The 18,170-nt window shown below is 55.7% G+C and overlaps 7 protein-coding genes across 7 annotated transcripts in view; 4 read left to right on the forward strand and 3 right to left on the reverse strand.

Moving 5' to 3' along the window:
- Window positions 1-97: 97 nt before the first annotated feature.
- N656DRAFT_830242 (NAD(P)-binding protein) lies at window positions 98-1,601 on the forward strand. The gene is made up of 2 exons (XM_064818598.1): window positions 98-402; window positions 485-1,601. Exons 1-2 carry the CDS (start codon window positions 341-343, stop codon window positions 1,212-1,214), a joined length of 792 nt encoding a protein of 263 aa, XP_064668670.1. The 5' UTR covers window positions 98-340; the 3' UTR covers window positions 1,215-1,601.
- A 101-nt stretch (window positions 1,602-1,702) lies between these two features.
- N656DRAFT_712651 (glycosyltransferase family 4 protein) lies at window positions 1,703-3,238 on the reverse strand (the record flags this gene model as incomplete). The annotated part of the gene is made up of 2 exons (XM_064811833.1): window positions 1,703-2,696; window positions 2,757-3,238. The coding sequence occupies 2 exons, from the start codon at window positions 3,236-3,238 to the stop codon at window positions 1,703-1,705; spliced, it is 1,476 nt and encodes a 491-aa protein (XP_064668671.1).
- A 295-nt stretch (window positions 3,239-3,533) lies between these two features.
- Window positions 3,534-6,268, forward strand: N656DRAFT_780889 (P-loop containing nucleoside triphosphate hydrolase protein; the record flags this gene model as incomplete). Its single annotated transcript, XM_064815468.1, has 1 exon — window positions 3,534-6,268. A coding segment is annotated over one exon (2,543 nt), but the record flags the coding sequence as incomplete, so codon positions are not given.
- Window positions 6,269-6,464: 196 nt separating this feature from the next.
- Window positions 6,465-10,019, forward strand: N656DRAFT_780890 (actin-like ATPase domain-containing protein). The gene has a single exon (XM_064815469.1). It carries the CDS (start codon window positions 6,767-6,769, stop codon window positions 9,887-9,889), a length of 3,123 nt encoding a protein of 1,040 aa, XP_064668673.1. The 5' UTR covers window positions 6,465-6,766; the 3' UTR covers window positions 9,890-10,019.
- Window positions 10,020-11,674: 1,655 nt separating this feature from the next.
- N656DRAFT_169511 (uncharacterized protein) lies at window positions 11,675-12,907 on the reverse strand. Its single transcript, XM_064808739.1, has 4 exons — window positions 12,672-12,907; window positions 12,489-12,578; window positions 12,076-12,329; window positions 11,675-11,802 (listed from the first exon to the last, which is right to left on the reverse strand). The coding sequence occupies exons 1-4, from the start codon at window positions 12,725-12,727 to the stop codon at window positions 11,795-11,797; spliced, it is 408 nt and encodes a 135-aa protein (XP_064668674.1). The 5' UTR covers window positions 12,728-12,907; the 3' UTR covers window positions 11,675-11,794.
- Window positions 12,908-14,209: 1,302 nt separating this feature from the next.
- On the forward strand, window positions 14,210-17,338 carry N656DRAFT_756015 (uncharacterized protein; the record flags this gene model as incomplete). The annotated part of the gene is made up of 2 exons (XM_064813113.1): window positions 14,210-16,459; window positions 16,502-17,338. Exons 1-2 carry the CDS (start codon window positions 14,282-14,284, stop codon window positions 17,336-17,338), a joined length of 3,015 nt encoding a protein of 1,004 aa, XP_064668675.1. The 5' UTR covers window positions 14,210-14,281.
- A 263-nt stretch (window positions 17,339-17,601) lies between these two features.
- Window positions 17,602-18,170, reverse strand: part of N656DRAFT_780893 (actin-like ATPase domain-containing protein) — a 2,803-nt gene continuing 2,234 nt past the window's right edge. Inside the window, exon 7 of the mRNA XM_064815470.1 lies at window positions 17,602-18,131. Coding sequence (XP_064668676.1) covers window positions 18,055-18,131 — 77 coding nt within the window. The 3' untranslated portion in view covers window positions 17,602-18,054. The remainder of the gene's footprint in view (window positions 18,132-18,170) is intronic.

Here is an 18,170-nt window from a genome sequence, read left to right on the forward strand (position 1 = left end):
GGCTTAGAAACATATCGGAACGGCTCCGTTGTCTCGGCCGGTCAGGCATTGTCAGGGGTACCGGCGGGATTGTAGATGGACACGGCGTGGCCAAAGAGAAAACAATAGCGGGGTTGCAGAATAATTTAGTACGCGAGCATAGGCGGGGTCTTGTACCCGGCATGTTATTCAACATCATACCCGACCTTACGGTAGATGATTGAAGCGAGAGGGTTCTCGGGCGTCTCCAGTGTTCGTCTCATTTATATCGGACAGCAGTCACGATCAGCCGATAGGTTGTTAAGAATTCATCCTGTGTCTTATCCGTACAACCTTCCACACTTCATACCAGGACAACAGAATGCCCGCTGCCGATAACTCCATCCAAGGCAAACTTGCTCTGATTACCGGCGCTTCAGGAGGGTAACTGCTTATCAGTGAAGCCTGCACTTTTGACAACCCAAGTATTACAACAGTACTGACACGCCGTCTCGAGTTGATGCAGCATCGGCGCGGCTTGTGCGAGAGCACTATGGCTGCAGAACGTGAACCTCGCCCTGACCTACTCCAGCAGCGAAGACAAGATCCTGGCTCTGGAGGAAGAGTTGTGGGCGCTCCGCAACAACCATCATCCAGAGGCTTCCAACCCGGTCATCTCAACCCACAAGGTCGATGTCGCATCCGCTGATGACATACAGCGACTGTTCGCCAGCATCAAGGAGCTGCATGGAAAAGACGGCCCAGACATCCTCGTCTCCAACGCTGGCTATGGCAAGCGCATCCCAGACATTGCTGACATTTCCATCGACGAGTTCGACTACACCCTCAAGGTCAATCTGCGCCCTGCTTTCATCCTGTCCAAACTGAGCATCCCGTACATGGCCTCTCAGGGGTGGGGTCGCATCATATTCGTGTCGTCGATCGCCGCTCACGGCGGTGGCATAAACGGATGCCACTATGCCGCTAGTAAAGCTGGCTTGCACGGTCTGATGAAGAATCTGGCATTCAAGCACGCCAAAGACGGTATAACGGTAAACGATGTCGCCCCGGCCATGATTGGGGAGACCGGCATGATTCCCGATGAAAAGATTGTCGAGGACACGCCGGGCGATGTGCGGAGAATTCCCGTCGGGAGACTGGGCACGCCGCGCGAGGTGGCCAATGTGGTGTTAATGTTTTGCCAGACCGGTTATCTAACAGGACAGAGTGTGCTGTTGAGTGGCGGACTGAAATGAGCAGATCTTAGTGGGATATGTTGTGGAGGAGTATCTATGCGACTTCGAGTGAGGTTTCATGGTGATGGATGGTTGGTTGCCGAAGTGAGATAGGTGTGGTTTAAGGGGTTTGTTTACTTGGCAGTGTTCCGGGTTGGGCGAAGTGAGTGTGGTGGTGGAATAGCTGTTATCCCCTAGGAAGACGACGGACGGCCAATACCCCCCTCATCGTCTAGAATGCTCATACATGATATGACAACTAGGTATGAAACTCGTTATGCCCTTCTGCAGTCGCAGGATCGTTTGCATACCATGGCGACTCCTGGCCGGCGCCTTCTCCAACATGGAGAATTCCAAGGAGAGTTCTGGGTATGATGTCCGAAAATCGTTTAGTAGCACATCTATAACCATAGCCTCCTGGGTATCTAGCTTATTCGCAGGCCAATGGTGCCTGACTCTGTTCACACGCGGCTAGCGCCAGCGCATCTCTGTTCCAACAACCAAACGCCTCACCGCACATCTTTCCTGCTTTCCTTGGACTCGGCGGGCTTTTTACGCGGCCACTCCGGACAGATATCGATTTTATCCCTCGGGAACAGTAGCTCGAGAAGCAAAAAAAGAAGGTAGTCGACAATCACGCACAAACAGAACAGCTTGCCAGCCCAGATGCCACAACCGTAGTAACGCTTAAGCCGATCGATAAGTGCGAAGCTTTGCACTCCGGACCGTCCCCTCGTCGCGCTCCAGCTGCTCGCCCCATTGGCAGCGTCATATCCATAAAATTCGGCCTCGCTGATAGCCCCGGAGATGCCATTGTAGACTCTCTCAGTGCGCATAGCCACGTTTGTCCACGAGTACATGCTCTTGACCTGCTCATGAAAGAGCTCTGTGCGGACCTTGTTGGCGCGCAGTGCGGCAATGGCCTTGCCGGTTGCCGCGACCAGGTCGTCCTCCTCGGGCTTGGCAAACACGGTCATGTGCGACGGCAGCACCTCGGGGATGCCGCCCACCTGCGTGCACACAACGTACAGGCCGCAGCTGGCGGCCTCGACGATCACGGTGCCAAAGGCCTCCGTCAGGCTCGGGTGCAGGTAGATGTGCCCGCGTACCATGACATCGCGCACCTCCTCATGGCGGATCGGCCCCAGCATCTCGACGCGGTCCTGCAGCACGTTCTGCTCGATCATCTGTTCGAGATCGATGGCCTTGGGCCCGGAGCCGGCGATGATGAAGCGCGTGTTTGGGTGATTCTCCAGGATGCGCGGGATGGCGGCTGTCAGGAGGTCTGTGCCTTTGTTGTAAAAGAGCCGGGAGATGACGACAATGGTGATCACATCATGGGGCCCCAATGGCCGGGCTGGCGGGGACGCTTGGCCAAAGGAGCTCCCCCCTCCGGGTGGTGTCGGGTGAGACAGGGGCTTGAAATTCTCTGCAACCACGGCATTGGGGATTACCGAGACCATGAGTGGGTCAAGGGATGCCCTTAGAACCGTGTTTTCTTTGCTAAAACCACCGTTAGGCCAAGGTTCATCTCAACTAGCAGGACGAGCTTTGAACACTTACCATGTGTGGCTTACGCAAATGACATGGTCCACATCGCTGAGGCTGAACTTGAGGAGCTTGTTGGCAAAGATGCTGGCGGCGTCGGCGAATCCAAATAGTGAATGGTCTGTGTAGACGGTCCGCAATCCCATGGTCCGGGCATGAAGGATTGCCTCGTGGCACAAGCTGCTCAAGCTGGCGTGGCCATGTACAATGTCGATGCGCTCGCGCAAGACAATATTTCGAAATATTGGGAAGAATGAGAAGACCGTCGGAAAGCTGGCGGACCGGTAAATGACTAGGAAGGGAACATGGTAGACTTTCAGTCCGTTGGTGAGATAGCGCACGCCGGTGCGGCCCTCGTAGGCATGGGTTATAATGATGACCTTGTGGCCCCTGTCTCTGAGCTTGGTCGACAACTGGTAGATGTGGCTCTCAACTCCTCCTGGCTGCGGGAAGAAAAAGTCGCTAACCATAGCGATGTTGTACGTCGGCGGCGCCATTTCCGTCGCGTTCATCCAAGGGACGCATTTTCCCTTTGTGGATGGCCGGATCAAGGATGCGTGGGTGTTGTGTCCAACTCCATGGTTGAATCGGATGGAGGAGATTTATGAAAGGTGTTGGATCCGGAATCTTGGATCTGCATTCTGCAGCGGGGAACTACAGGGGGTCAGGGGCCCGTAGCCCGTTGAAGGATGGCTCCCGAGAGTGCCCCACCTTAGCAGCAAACCCCTGTCATGCAAGAAGCTTCTGCCGTCCTACTCCGCCAATTTTTCCCATTCTTGTTCCTTCGCTCTGAAATGTTCGACGGCCGCGCAAAGATACCAACAAGAGGCAGTGAAGGAATTTTGCAGGCCAGAGTCTCGATAATGTACAATCGGTACATACCTCCTCTCAACAAGCCGGCAGCCACGGCTTCATCCTCCGCGCCATATGCCCGCTATGTTCCGGGCCAAGCACAAGACCACAGCTTGGCGAAACCTTCGCAACCGCAACGAATCGTCTTTGACGATACCGACTTCCCTCCAACCGACAACAGCAATAGCAAAAACAAAACATCACAAGATGATGAGTCGACAGAAACACTAGAAACAAAACAGGCCCTGAGATCAAAGTCTAAAAAGAGCAAGAACCAGGAGCCAAAGTCAAAGAAGCGAAAAAGAGACGAGACAGAACAAATTGCTTCACCTCAGCGGGACTCTACGCAAAAGGCAGATGTAGGGGAAAGCAATCCACGGCCGAGTGCAGAACAATCTGCGCCGGCTAGCGTCGCTGTGCCCGCTGCAGCGAACTCGTCGGATGCTGTTGAGGATAGACCGAAACCGAAGCGGGAGAAAAAGAAAAAGAAATTAAAAGGTGCAAATTCAGAGACCAACCCCGAACAGGATGAGGTGGACAGTATTCGGAAGAAGCACAAGTCAGTTTTCGAAAAGGTTGAGAGAGCGCTGCAGGCAAAAGCTCCCAATGGTGTCAACGGGGAAGACAAGACGGACGAGGTCGAGGAGGCGGCTGAACCTCAGGTGGAACACGGACTCGAGCCACTTCCTCAACCAGAGCCGATTGTCGTTGATGAGTCCAAGTTGACCTACGAGACATTGCCTCCCTGGCTGGCATCACCGATACGTGTCACCTCCGGCATACGAAAGGCATTCACCGAGTTAGGGATCGCTCCGGAATCAGCCAAGATCCTGGAGTCCAGAGGGTTCCAGGATGCGTTTGCTGTGCAAACCGCTGTACTTCCCCTTTTGTTACCCTCTCCGGACAGGCAAGGCGATGTAGTTGTCGCCGCTCCCACAGGGTCCGGAAAGACGCTGTCATATGTACTCCCGATGGTGCATGACATCAGCAAGGGGCGCATCACCAGGCTAAGAGCTCTAATCGTTTTGCCAACAAGAGATCTCGTCCAGCAGGTGCAGCTCGCATGTGAGGCATGCGCCGCGGCCTTTGCAGTCAATAGGGGTAAGAAGGTCAAAATTGGTACGGCCATGGGCAACAGGGTGTTCAAGGAAGAGCAATCTGCCATTCTGAGCGAGGAACAGCGTTACGACCCCGACGGCTACAGTAGTTTTCTGCGAAAACAGAACAGGATTGTGAGCCTTGACGATTCGGAGGACGATGAGGATGACTTGCAATCTGGCGGCTCCCAACCTCTTCCGTATCATATCATTACCTACACCTCCAAGATTGATATCCTGATCTGCACTCCCGGCCGGCTTGTAGAGCACATCAGCAAGACTCCCGGATTTACACTTGACTATGTGCGCTGGCTCGTCGTTGACGAGGCTGACAAGCTGCTGGCCCAAGACTTCCAACAATGGCTAGACACGGTGATGAACAAGCTGAGCGTTGCGAAGCCCGGCGCCCGCGATTTCCCGGGGTCAAACAAATCTGGAGTCCGTAAGGTCATTCTCAGTGCGACTATGACCCGGGACCTGAGCCTGTTGAACGGCCTTAGGTTATCCAGACCGAAACTGGTTGTCCTCGAGGGGACAAAGGCCGGTGAGCAGAGCCTACCAGGACTTCTCAAGGAGTATGCCATCAAAGTCAGAGAGCCTAGTCTCAAGCCGCTGTACCTGGTTGATCTGCTCAACAGCAAGTACCTTCGTGCTATCAACCAGGATGAAACTGGAATAGAGGACTCCTCTCCGGAATCCGAAGCCAGTGAATCAGAGTCTTCTTCATCAGAGTCGGAGTCGGAGTCGGAATCGGACTCTGGTTCTTCATCCTCATCCTCATCCTCATCCTCATCCTCATCGCCTTCAGTCTCAGACTCGAACGAGATGCGGACAACACCGCCAGCCCCGACACAATCGCGACTCTCAACAACAGTCCTGATCTTCACCAAATCCAACGAAGCCGCCCTCCGCCTCTCCCGCCTGCTCGCCCTCCTCGCGCCAGAGCTCGCTCCGCTGATCGGCACCCTGACATCCTCGACCAAGACGTCGCGCCGCACGCGCACCCTGCGCGCCTTTGCGCAGGGCAAGCTGCGCATCCTCGTCGCGTCAGACCTGGTCTCGCGCGGCATCGACCTTGTCAACCTGGAGCACGTCATCAACTATGACCTGCCCATCAGCGAGACGTCGTACGTGCATCGTGTCGGGCGGACGGCCCGCGCCGGGCGGCGGGGCTGCGCCTGGACGCTGCTCGAGCATGCCGAGGCGCGGAGGTTCTGGCGGGACTTTGCCGGCGAGGGGAAGGGCGCTGTGACGAGTATCATTAGGGAGGGGAAGGTGGAGAGGATCGCTTTGTGTGCGGCGGAGTTTGATGAGGAAAGGGTGAAGGCGTATGAGGAGGCGCTGGCTAGGCTGCAGAGGGAGGCTGCGGGTGAGGGGAGGAGGTAGGGAAGGTTTGCTTGGTGCAGGGGCAATGTCAACAGCGTCAATCAGGGGCAGTGGTCTAGTTCAAAAAAATGGCAATGTCATCCTGAGATTTGACAGAGTTTGTTCCCACTTCTGTCCGATCGCACGTATCTATTCTTTAGTGTAACCTTTGGGCACCCTGGATCTCACCTGCCCTACCACTCCTATTTCGCTGTCATGTTCGAGCTGGATCGGAGCAGGCAAAAAGAACGGCTTCGAAACTGTGGAGCAACGCTTGCTCTAGTCGTTGCTCAACCCATGATGCAAGATTATGATTGGTTGGCCTGCCCATGCTTGGCACTTACATCAATTGACAGGGGTATGTCAAGCGCCATTCGTTCGCACCAAGCTGTCCTCTTTGCAGTGAACAGCTTGCCATAAAAAGAGGCCCGTTTCAAAAAGGTGCACCCGCCGCACAACGGCAAGACTAACAGCCAAATCTGGAAGCAGTTGAGGCCAGATTTTGTTCTGCACTTCTGTGGATGGCTGGCGATTGTTCTGAACAGACTTTGTCCTTTCCATCTCTTCACCTCCTGGGATAGGTGTTTCTTTCTTGTGGCCGGTCCTACTACTCGCGGGGTGACTTGGTACAACTGTACGCTCTTGTCCCCTCTGTAAACACTTCCACCACCTACCGACTACGCACCGCACACAACATCCCTCTCGCCCACCATGGCCACCATGGGCCGACCAAGATTACCGCCGTTGCTACTACTACTTGGTGCGATATTCTTCTTGTCGACCCATGTCTCCGCTGTAGCAGCTGTGCTAGGCATCGACTTGGGAACAGAATACATCAAGGCGGCACTGGTGAAGCCAGGTATCCCTCTCGAGATCGTTCCGACAAAAGACTCCAGGAGGAAAGAGATCTCGGCCGTCACCTTCAAGCCGCCACCCAATGGTCCCAAGAAAGGCTCCTATCCCGAGCGGGCGTACGGTTCCGACGCCGTGGCCCTCGCCCCGCGCTTCCCCGGCGACGTCTACCCGAACCTCAAAGCCCTCCTGGGCCTGCCCGTTGACAACGCCGAGGTTAAGGAATATGCGAACCGTCACCCTGCTCTGCAGTTGGTGGCTCACAAGCTGCGGAATACTGCCGCGTTCAAGAGCGCTGGCGCCTTCACTCCAGAGGAGGAAGCTTGGATGGTGGAGGAACTGTTGGCCATGCAACTCCAGAGCATCCGGAGCAATGCTGAGGCACTTGCCGGTCCAGGAAGCCCCGTCCGTTCCGCCGTCATCACCGTCCCGCCGTTCTACACTATTGAGGAGAAGCGCGCGACGGAATTGGCGGCTGAGCTTGCCGGATTCAAAGTCCTTGGCTTGATGAGCGACGGCCTTGCGGTGGGGCTGCACTATGCGACCAGCAGGCAGTTCCCAAACGTCAACGAGGGAGGAAAGCCGGAACATCACATGATTTTCGATATGGGCGCTGGCTCGACCAAGGCCACGGTGCTCAAGTTCCAGAGCCGGACTGTCAAAGACGTGGGCAAATTCAACAAGACCGTCCAGGAGGTCCAGGTTCTTGGCAGCGGCTGGGACCGCACCCTTGGTGGCGACGCGCTCAACTACCTCATTGTGGACGACATGGTTGCCAAATTCGTGGACTCGCCAAAGGCCCAGAAGGCTTCAGTGGCGGCTGAGAAGGTCAAGGCCCACGGGCGCGCCATCACGAAGCTGACAAAGGAAGCGGAGCGGGTGAGGCATGTTCTTAGCGCCAACCAGAACACCCAGGCCAGCTTTGAGGAGCTTTACGACGATGTGGATTTCAGGTACAAGATCACACGCGCCGAATTCGAGGAGATGGCTGCGGGTCACGCCAAGAGGGTCGGCGACACCATTCAGAGCGCTCTCTCCTCCGCTGGCCTTGATATCAAGGAGCTCGATTCGGTGATCCTCCATGGTGGTGCCTCGCGCACTCCCTTCGTCCAGAAGGAGCTTGAGAAGATCCTCGGCAACCCCGATAAGATCCGAACCAACGTCAATTCAGACGAGGCCGCCGTCTTTGGTGCAGGCTTCCGGGCAGCCGAACTCAGCCCCAGTTTCCGTGTCAAGGAGATCCGGGTGTCCGAAGCTGCTGCGTACCCGGCCGGCATGAAATGGAAGACTGACGACGGCAAGCCCAAGCAGCAGCGCCTCTGGACCGCGACATCGCATCTCGGCGCCCCGGCTAAAGAGGTTACGTTCTCGAACCGTGAGGACTTTTCGGTCAATTTCTTCCAGCTTATTCCCGCGTCCGCTTCCGACTCTGGGTCGGTCGAGGTCGAGACTAAGGTTTTCTCAACCAAGAATCTGACCGCCTCTGTAACACAGCTTGTTGAGAAGCACAAGTGTGACAAGGCAGATATCCGCCTCAAGGTTGGCGTCCGCCTTGCAACTGAGAATGGTGAGGTGGATGTGACCAAGGTCACTGTTGAGTGCGAAGCCGAGGCGCCAGAAAAGGAGGGTTTTGTCGACGGAGTCAAGAATTTCCTTGGGTTCGGAAAGAAGGAACAACAGCCTCTCACTGGGGAGTCAGAAAAATCCGAGGAGGCAGAATCGTCATCTTCCACAACGACAGTTGAGAGCTCGACTACTACCTCTTCGGACTCGTCCTCCAGCTCTACATCCTCCACGGCCTCCGCATCCGAATCCGGTCAGGCCAAGTCTGACGGCAAAAAAAAGGAACTTGTTGTCATTCCAATCAAATTCACCTTGGAGAAGTCCGGCATTCCTCAGCTTCCCAAAGCAGATATTACCTTTGTTAAGGACCGTCTCAAAGCATTTGAGATATCCGACCGTTTGCGGAGACAGCGGGAAGAGGCACTGAACCAGCTTGAGGGCTTCACGTACAAGGTCCGCGACCTCATTGAGAACGAGAGTTTCATCGGTGCCTCCACCGCGGAGGAACGGGCAAAATTGGAGAAGAAGAACAGCGAAACGAGCGACTGGTTGTATGGAGAAGGTGCGGATGCAACCAAGGATGAGCTCAAGAACCGGCTCAAGGAGCTGCAAAATATCGTCGATCCCGTTCAGAAGAGAATTGACGAAGCATCCAAGCGGCCCGAGCTCCTCAAAAATCTGCAGGAGGCACTCAACAGCACCAAGACGTTCATCGCCGACGTCAAGAAACAGATTGCCGAGTACGAGGCATATCAATCCTCTCAGACTGCCCCACCCTCCTCGTCCACCTCCACTACTACAGCCGCCCCGTCATCCTCCTCAGGAGACTTTGAGGGCCTCGAGGACGAGGACACCGCCGCCTCAACCATGACTGCCTCCGACGTGATGGAAGAGCTTGAAAAGAGGAGCGGTCCCGTCCCGCCGCTTTATACCGTTGACGACCTCAAAGAAAGCGAGTCCCTCTACGAGTCCATCTCGACCTGGCTCGAGGAGAAGAACGCGGCACAAGAGAAGCTGTCGGCTACGGACGACCCTGTGCTGCTCGTCAAAGACCTCACTGAGAAGCGCGACCAGCTGGACAAGGCGGGCATGGAACTCGCTATGAAGGGGGTGCGCAACTTTGAAAAGAGGAAGGCTGGGTCGGGCAAGGACAAGGCTAAAGAAAAGGCCAAGGCCAAGGGCGGGAAGTCGTCGACGTCTACCAAGCCCGCCAAGCCGGCGCAGACGATCAAGTTGCAGCCCGGCGAGGACGGGAAGATGCCAAGCCAGGAGGAGATTGATGCCATGTTGAAGGAGTTTATAAAGGAGGCTGAGGAGGCCAAGAAGGCTGATGAAGGGCAGAAGCAGCAACAGGAGGAGAGTAAGGGGGAGGAGAAGCAGCAGGGGCAGGGCGAGGAGCATAAGCATGACGAGCTATAGAGGGGCGTATGCATTTTGGGTTTGTTTCCCCCTCGTTGCTGGGCCTGGAGTAAAGCACCGGTTGGAGTTCTCGGGTGGAACGGTCTGGTTGTAGATGGTTTGCCTTTTCCAGAAAATAAAAGATACATGCTATCAAGAAAAGGGTTTACCTTTTTCTTCGCTTTACTCCTCATTGCTTTCCCGGTGTCGAGAATGCCTTGGTTGTAGCCGTATCCACGCTACGACGGGTTTGAGCAACAGTAACCAGTAACTAGAACACAAGCCTGCCTGTCATTTCTACTATCTGAGAATTGGTGCTATGGTAACCTGGGCTGAGTGGAATCTCTGAGCATGTGTAATGCAAGGTGGCATAAGAACAGCCCAGTGCTTTGCAGCAGTGAAGTATCCACATGATCAATTAACGCACCGGGAAAGCTTGATATGTCGGTACATTTGGTACCGCTATGACAGGAGCTGAGGAGCCCGAGCCAGTGGGAAGGAAACCGGGTAACGGCGCAGGCTAAATTGGGCAGATATAGATGTACATACGGAGGATGGGGCCAAAAGGATTTGGCAGATTCCTCTTGCCAAGACTGCCAAGCTCTTAACACAGTGGGGTTCGCACAGTTTCGCCAAGCCACCCCGGCCACCTACATTGACCACTGTAATCTATTGTCAAGCCCACTAACAGGTCGAATTACCGGGCCACATCAGTGCCCACTTCAACACCCACTTAAGTGGGATCTTCGAGGGAACGCTATCCCCATGGAAAATACAGTGCGTCTCTCTTCCTCTGGCTTCTCACACGTTGGCAGGCTTGGCACCACTGCAGCAGGAAGCTGCCAAATACCTTTGGCCCCATCCTCCGTACATATGTACATACTGTCCGACATGTGTATGTGCACCGTGTTCGAAACGATAACACAGCAACACGGCTTTGCGTATAGGCATGGATCGGAGGCATTTCGCACATGACTTTCCATGACTTTGGTTGCGGCAACGAACAGTACCTTATTTGTTTTAAGGGGACACTTAGGGGGATAAGGAGGGCAGGGAATAAGAATAGGGGCACAATGAGTCTAGACGCCCTTTAGTTGTTTGATGCTCCGTCCACTCGCAGGTTGCAGGGTTTTAAGGGGTCGCCATCTCACCTAGACGGCATAATAGCGTTGAGCATCTGGGATTCAAATTGCAGCGTTGAACTTATGTGTAGTATATCCAACACGGATTGGCAATTTCCAGGCACCTCAAGCCGCACTGGCATGGTGTGCGTCTATGTACATGTAGATACAGGTCATTATCCCTTCTTCCCTTTGAAGATGACAGTTGACAGGCCTGACTCCCGTCATCCATCCGCATGCGGCCACCCCTTCCTCCGAACATCATAATCCCCCTCATCAGAGAGAAACGGGTTAAACGCCATGCAATTAGATTCCCACCCGAAATGAAAACAATGGCTGGAGAGATCGATAAAAATGTGAAATCAAAGAATGAGCGCGCCGGGTAGGATGGGTTGTGCCGTGAGCGAAAGATGACGATGACTGCTGCAGGGCATGACCGATGGGCTCCGCTGATTGGCTACGACGGGGTAGCATCGAGCCGGGAAAAGTCCACCGCCTCCTGCATTGGCTTCACCCCGGATGGTCGATCCGTGCAGAGAGTCGGCGCGTATGAGGTAGGGGCACATCGTGAGAACGGATGGCAGCTGCGATGCAAGTAATTAAAAAAAGTCTAAAGTGTGTGGGTATAGAAAAGTTCGTGTCGTAGTCATTTCCGCCGTAAAATTGGCCAGTGTCTTTGCTCTCCACTTCTGAGCAAGCCGGGGTTTTCTGAGCAGAATTGGAGGCGGCCAGGGGGATTGGGAGGGGGCGGGCCGGGACGCCTAGCCTACCCCCCTCTCACGGTAAGGTCCGGCGGTTGGCAAGATCAGGGACCTAGGCATCAATGCTCGCCGTCGCCGTCTGGCGTGCGGACAATGACATAGTCAGCAATCGTTGAACTCTCGGACATTGATGTGACAGAGTCCGAATCGCCTGCCCGTGCAGACGCGCTCTTCACCCGCAGAGCGGACGTGCTGCAGGAGGGGGAGGGGGAAGAAACGCTGCTGGTGTTTCCAGATGCACGCGGGTATGCTTGCGCTTGCCGACGCGAAGCAGGCGGCCGGGAGACGATCCGGGGGGAACGGTCAACTGGGAGCTCATATTCACCTTCGCTTCCCACGGGCGTGGGCGGGAGTGCTCCTGGGACTGCCTGTTGGCTCTGCCTGGCTGTGCCTGGCCGGCTACCGCCGTACTTGTGCTGCTGCTGTGCCGGGTGGTCCTTTTCGGGCGGCGGGGGCGGGGCCGCGTTGCTGTTGTTCGGCTGGACGGCCGCTGCCTGCTTCTTCAGCCGTTCTTCCATCTCGCGGATGCGCGCCTCGAGAGCCTCGAGCTCGGACGTCTGGGAATTAATCTGCTGTTTCCTGCAGGGGCGACGGGCCGCATCAGCAAACTTGTACTAGGCTGGTTGGATTCACAATTCGCGATCAAAGTGTAGGGAATCGTCGTCGACAACGTGTCTCCTCTGGGCTGTGCGTTTCGTACGTGTGCATATTGAGGCTTTGTAGAGGGCGAAGACTGACCGCTTATCCACCTGCTCGTCCAGGTCGGCGACGCTGTTATCGATGCGGAAAATGTCCATCAGTTCCTGTGAAAACATTTGCGCGATCGTACTAGAATTGTCGCGGAGCATGTCAGTGGCTATGTCTTATGCCTCCTTATACAACATGTGCACGAGTAAGCTTGAAAAGGGGGTGGGTTCCCACGATTGCGGGCGGCGGCCATTCGGCTTCCAATCTTGATCAATCTCCTGGTCCGACATTTTGAATTGGCCCTTTTGACGAAACGCTCAAATGCTCGGGAATATGTTCGAGAACGGCGCGTTGCAAGACGGACGAGGCTGGACGACGGAGTGAGGGTTGAGGGGGAGATGTCACAAAACTAAAGGTGGGAGTGGGAGTGGGCTAGGAGGGCTAGGATGGGATGGATAACTTTAAACTATCCCGAATCAACTTGGACGAAATAACGTTATTATGCTGGCTAATTAAAAGGGTCCCAGCTAGCCGGCAAGCGGCAGCCTGTTAGCGTCACTGTGCTACACGCACCGGGCGCCTCCTGACAAGCAGTGACAGCTTCGATGTTTCTGCAGCCTATTCGGGATGGTGTCCTCGAGGGTCAGGGGTTGTTAGGTCGTGGCCACAGCATCTCTCGGTCTGATCCGGACATCAACCAAAGACGGCACAAGTCGAAGCAATGTGACCATATCTACGGAGTAGAGTTAATAAGAGAACTTCAGCAAAGGACGATACTCGTAGGCTGTCAACGGAGTACTCCGTAATCTTTTTACTGTTCACATGTGGAATTCAAGATTGCATCCACGGGACCATTCTGGGGAATGCGTCTTTGTCGGTCCTGCTGATTTTGTCCCACCGACTCTAAGTCTGCACTTGGGAATCACCGGTACCGTACAGTGAGATCGAAGTGTTTTACATTCCATTTGATGCTTGTGGTGGGATCCCTGAGCTGATCCAAATCTCCAGATTCGGCGTGCTCCCAAAATTGCCCAAATTGGCCTAGTTGACGGCATTCTTAGGCAAAGTGTTTATTCAAAGTTCTCCTCGCTAGCAAATGTCACCGCAACAAAACCTCAAAAACAGCACTACCTAAGCAGGCTCCTCCATGAATGGTGCATGAGATACAAAGCAGCTTTCAATGGCTTAATAGACGCAGGATCTGACCTCCCACAGGCATGACCCAACTCTTGAGCCCTACCTAGGTAATTTTCGAGATCGGCGAGAATATGCCATAACCACCAGGTACTTGTATTGTACTGTACATGCAATACAATTTTATTACATAGCTCAATACGAAATGTTCGTGTGCTTGTACTGAATTTTCCTCTAAAGTTACACCTAAATTCATGCAGCCCAAAATCATCGCTTGCCAAGACAACATTGCAACTTTCTTGACCGACCAGTCTTCATCCAAAAGGCACACGAGAATTCACCAGCATCTCCAAAAAGACCATCGAGGACGAGAGTTGACGTTATCAACCTGCCAACTTGTGTGACTGGCACAGGGAAATAAACGGTAATCCTCGACACTGCGAAGCAAGCGATCGAGATAACGTTGGCACCTCCATCACCACTCCATCCCACCCGTACGGGCGATAATACTGCGATAATACTCCATCTCGAATTGGCAGGAGCATCGGGCTCAGGCTGCCTGTACGTGTTCATCGCGTTTTCTGGCGCGCGTGGTGCGGTGTCGCTCAGACCTGGCGAGGCGCTGACGGAACGTTCAGATCGTGGCTCCGCTTCATCTTCTTCAAAGGCGCGACGGTCCCCTCGGCCTCCCGCGGGGTGGAGCCTGGGGCATGAATACTACGCCGACGCCATACACACCGCTCGAGACTCTGTTGTTGTTCCGTGGCATTGCCCAGTACGGCCTCGAGACCGCCGCTTTTGCGAGCATTTCGGAAGCGCTTCAGAACAATAAGCTCGTCAGGCATGATTCGAGATACGATGCCCGAAGACTGAGTGCCGAGGCCCTGCAGGAGCTCTTCCTGCAACTTTTGTGGGAGGAGCTCAAGACCGAGACCGAAAGTTGCCCGCTGCCTGATGGCGCGCTGTCTCCGGCCTCGAAAAAGCGCAAGTTACAGCACTCCCCACCGCCGACCCTAAGGGACGCGCGCCAGCACGTCGAGAAAATCGAGTCAGCGCATCGCAAGTCGCACGATGCCTACGTGCGCCACGCCTTCGACGAGATCCAGCAGTATGAGCGGCAATTGGACCGGCTGTTCGCCGAGATACACGAGTTGGAGAGTGCGGGTGGACGAGAAGCGATCGATGGCGAATTGAGACCGGGAAGCCCGAACGGTCCCCAAGATGTGGGGCCCAAGCACGATCTAGGCTTGGTCAATGGTGTTGGCTCCTCTCCAAAGGCCTCTCCCAAGCCGCTGACGCAGTTACCGGTGCCGCAATCGACACCACAATCGCTGCGACAGTTACAGCCGTTGCTGCCGCACCCGCCATCACGGCAGGATGCCAGGAACGGGCCTCCCCCCGCACAGCAGGGCCCCTCAGAGAAGGCATCGCCGGTTCCCCGAGTCTCTGCCTTGACCTATCCACAAGTCGCACGCTCTCCGCAGCTCGGTCAGCAGGATGTGTCCAGGGCCCCAGTCGCGAAGCCCTCGGAATCACCAATACCGGCGAATGGTGCACCGCAAGTTCTCAAAGCGCCGCAGGGGGCACCTTCTTTTCAGCCTCAGGCTTCCGCGTTGTCTGCAACTGCTGAAGGTCTCCAGCGGCCGGAGAGCATTGCGACTAGACTATCCCCTGTGCTGCCTCCCGCTAGCCCTCAACCCGCCGCTCAGGGACAACTAAAGTGGGAGCCACCGTACCAGCCCAACGTGCCTACTCCACGACCGACGTCCAATATCAACGTACAGCACCAATCTTCTAATATTCTCCCGCCCTTTCCCCATATTATGCCGTCGCAACGGCCCTCCCAACAGCAACCACCACCTCATCCTAGCCCACTTCCGTTGCAGGCACAGCCCAACAGAGCGTTGCCTCAGCAAGCGGCTCCTCAGTTTGCCCCTGCCCTCAGGTCTCCATCTGTCCGGCCCTCGTCAGAATCGGGCAGCGCGTCGGTACCAGCCAGGCAGCATCCATTGCTTCCGAACCAAGTACCAAGCGGTGCGGCTCAAACGCAGCCTCCCTATCACCCACCTCCATACCCAGGATATCCTGTTTCTACCCTGGCGCAAACTTCTCAGACTCACGCCGCCCAGTCGACTCCGGCATACCCTACCCCAGGGCGGAGTCCAGTTGTGCCTCCCGCCCCTTCAGGTGCCGTTGCGGTCGGGCTCAGTCAGAACCTTGCGCCCCCCTCCCATCACCGCCCACAGCCAGCAGATTTGCAAGCACCACCAACCTACAGCCAGCAGACTGTGCCGAATGCCGCACACCCATCCGTCCCGGCTCCCCCGGATGCGACTCGGGTCTACAATTCTCCCTATCAACCGCCCCGGGTTGTTGCCGTGGAGCGCATCCATCCCAGACTACCCATGGCCGCAACACCTACCATGCCAGCACGATTCAGCCCTGTTCCGTCAGCTCCTCAAACGCCTGCCATGGGTCTTCCCCTGAAGTTGGCAAAGGGAAGTGGTACAACGTGGAAATCAAGTTCTACACCATCTACTCCCAAGCACGCATTCGAGCTGCGGCTCGGTTACGACGATTTTCCAAGTCCCGCCTTCGAACCCACCAGCCCAGTTTTGGCCCCGCGAACAAGCCAAGGGGCAAAGGAATTGGTGCAGGTTCCGGAGCAGCCAACCGAAATGCCCAGCCCGAAGCATAAATCTGACCGAGCACCTAACGTGAAGGCAACCCAAGATGCTAATGTTGGGATGTCTCCGGCTCGAGCACCAAGCGCGCGGCCGAACGAGGTATCCCAAGCAGCAGTTGGACTAGAGCCGCCAAGAGTCAAGGACGAAGTGACCACACCGCGGCCGTCGACCGAAACCGGCGAGACTACTGCCGATGAGAGCGTTGCAGAGCGACTCCCGCTCCCACGGCCGACGAAGCGGAAGCGACATGACCTGACGCCTACACCCTCGCACACCCCGCGAGCCAGCCAGACGCGGGAGGCGCTCTCTGAAGTGCCGGTGTCAGCTGAGGCGCCCAAAGTCGTTCTCTGGACCCGCTCCTTCAACAAGGTTAGCGGCTCCGCAATGGAGCAGATCATCCATCACCGATCGGGGAGCATGTTTGCCGCGCCCATCCGCGAGAAGGATGCGCCGGGGTACCATAAGGTGGTCAAACAGCCGCAAGATCTCAAGACGATCCGCGCCGCAATCAACCACGGGAACAGGGCTGCTGCTCAGGCTGCCGTCGCCCTGCCCGAGGGTGACCCCGGCACCAGCGGCGTCTGGCTGCCCCGCACCGAGGACCTCGTCCCGCCAAAGAGCATCATCAACAGCAGCCAGCTCGACCGCGAACTAGCCCACATGTTTGCCAACGCCATTATGTACAACCCGGACCCGCACCACGGCCCAGGCCCCGCATTTTTGCGCGACGTCAACAGCGACCCGGACGGCCCCGACGGCGCCGCCCACCAGGACAATGCGCTGGGATACAAGGTAGACGAGTTTGGAGTCGTCAAGGACGCCCGCGCCATGTTTGTCGAGGTCGAGAAGCTGCTTAGCGAGCTGCGCTCGGCCGAGATTCAGCGCGGCGCACCGCCCGGTGGTGGAGCGTCAGCAGGAGGCCTTCCCATGGGCACGAGCACCCGCCAGGCGAGCGTCGTCCAGGGCGGCCGCGGGACCGAGAGTGTTAAGGACGAGGGCGAGGATGGCGAGGAACAGACGGGCACGGGGACGGAAACCGAGACGGCCGCCCCCAAGAGGCGCCGGGTTGCTAGGGGTTGAGCATCGTCATGAGTTAATAGTGACGGGTTGTTTGGCTAGTGTTTGGCACAGGGTAAACGGGTGCTGATTTTGGTGTTGGGTTTGGCAGTGGTGTACTCCGTATGTGTGAGGGAGTCGAGTCCTGTCTTGAAGCGTTGCATGTCATAGTATGACAAAGATGTCTTGGGATGATTGGGTATTACCAGAGGCCGGGTGTATAAGTCCCAATAGTAGAGGTAACGCCGCGCTCAAAGATGCTCAAAAGGACAGAAAGTGAAACGCGGTTGCTCGGTAGGGGGTACACGCGATGGCCTTAGGATCAACATGCTCCTCTCTTCCAGCTGCTTAGCAGAGATCTTCTCACCGATTTTGCATGGTAGCATGCAATGTGTAGAGTACATGGAAGCCTGCGGTTGCTGTTATATGTTCTGTTTACAGTGACCAAAACCTGCAACGTGCCTTCGGCGGTTAGGTGAGTGAGTTAAGGCATGGCTTATGTGGTAGGGACCTCAAGTCATGCAACGATTACATGTTTTTGTTGTGTATATCTTGCCGAAAAGAAACACTCAATAGTGCCATGCTGCCCTGAGCAGCATGCAATCAACCCGGGCGCGATAAATCACCGCCCAGAAGCATGCTGTAATGGCCAACCCCTCCTCGCCCAAACACTGTAACACCCCAGCAAAAGCAAGGCTCAAATTCGAGCATTTATGTTCTTCCCTTCGATACCCAACAAGTCAGACATACTCGGCAGTGACCGAGTTGTATCGCTGGCCATTGTACAGCAACGTGTACTGCGTTGATGCAGACAGATCTGAAACACAGCTGTCAGCTTGATGACCAAGAGTTCGGG

Source organism: Canariomyces notabilis (genome assembly GCF_033297395.1).
Source record: "Canariomyces notabilis strain CBS 508.74 unplaced genomic scaffold N656scaffold_16, whole genome shotgun sequence".
Classification (NCBI taxonomy): Eukaryota; Fungi; Ascomycota; class Sordariomycetes; order Sordariales; family Chaetomiaceae; genus Canariomyces; species Canariomyces notabilis.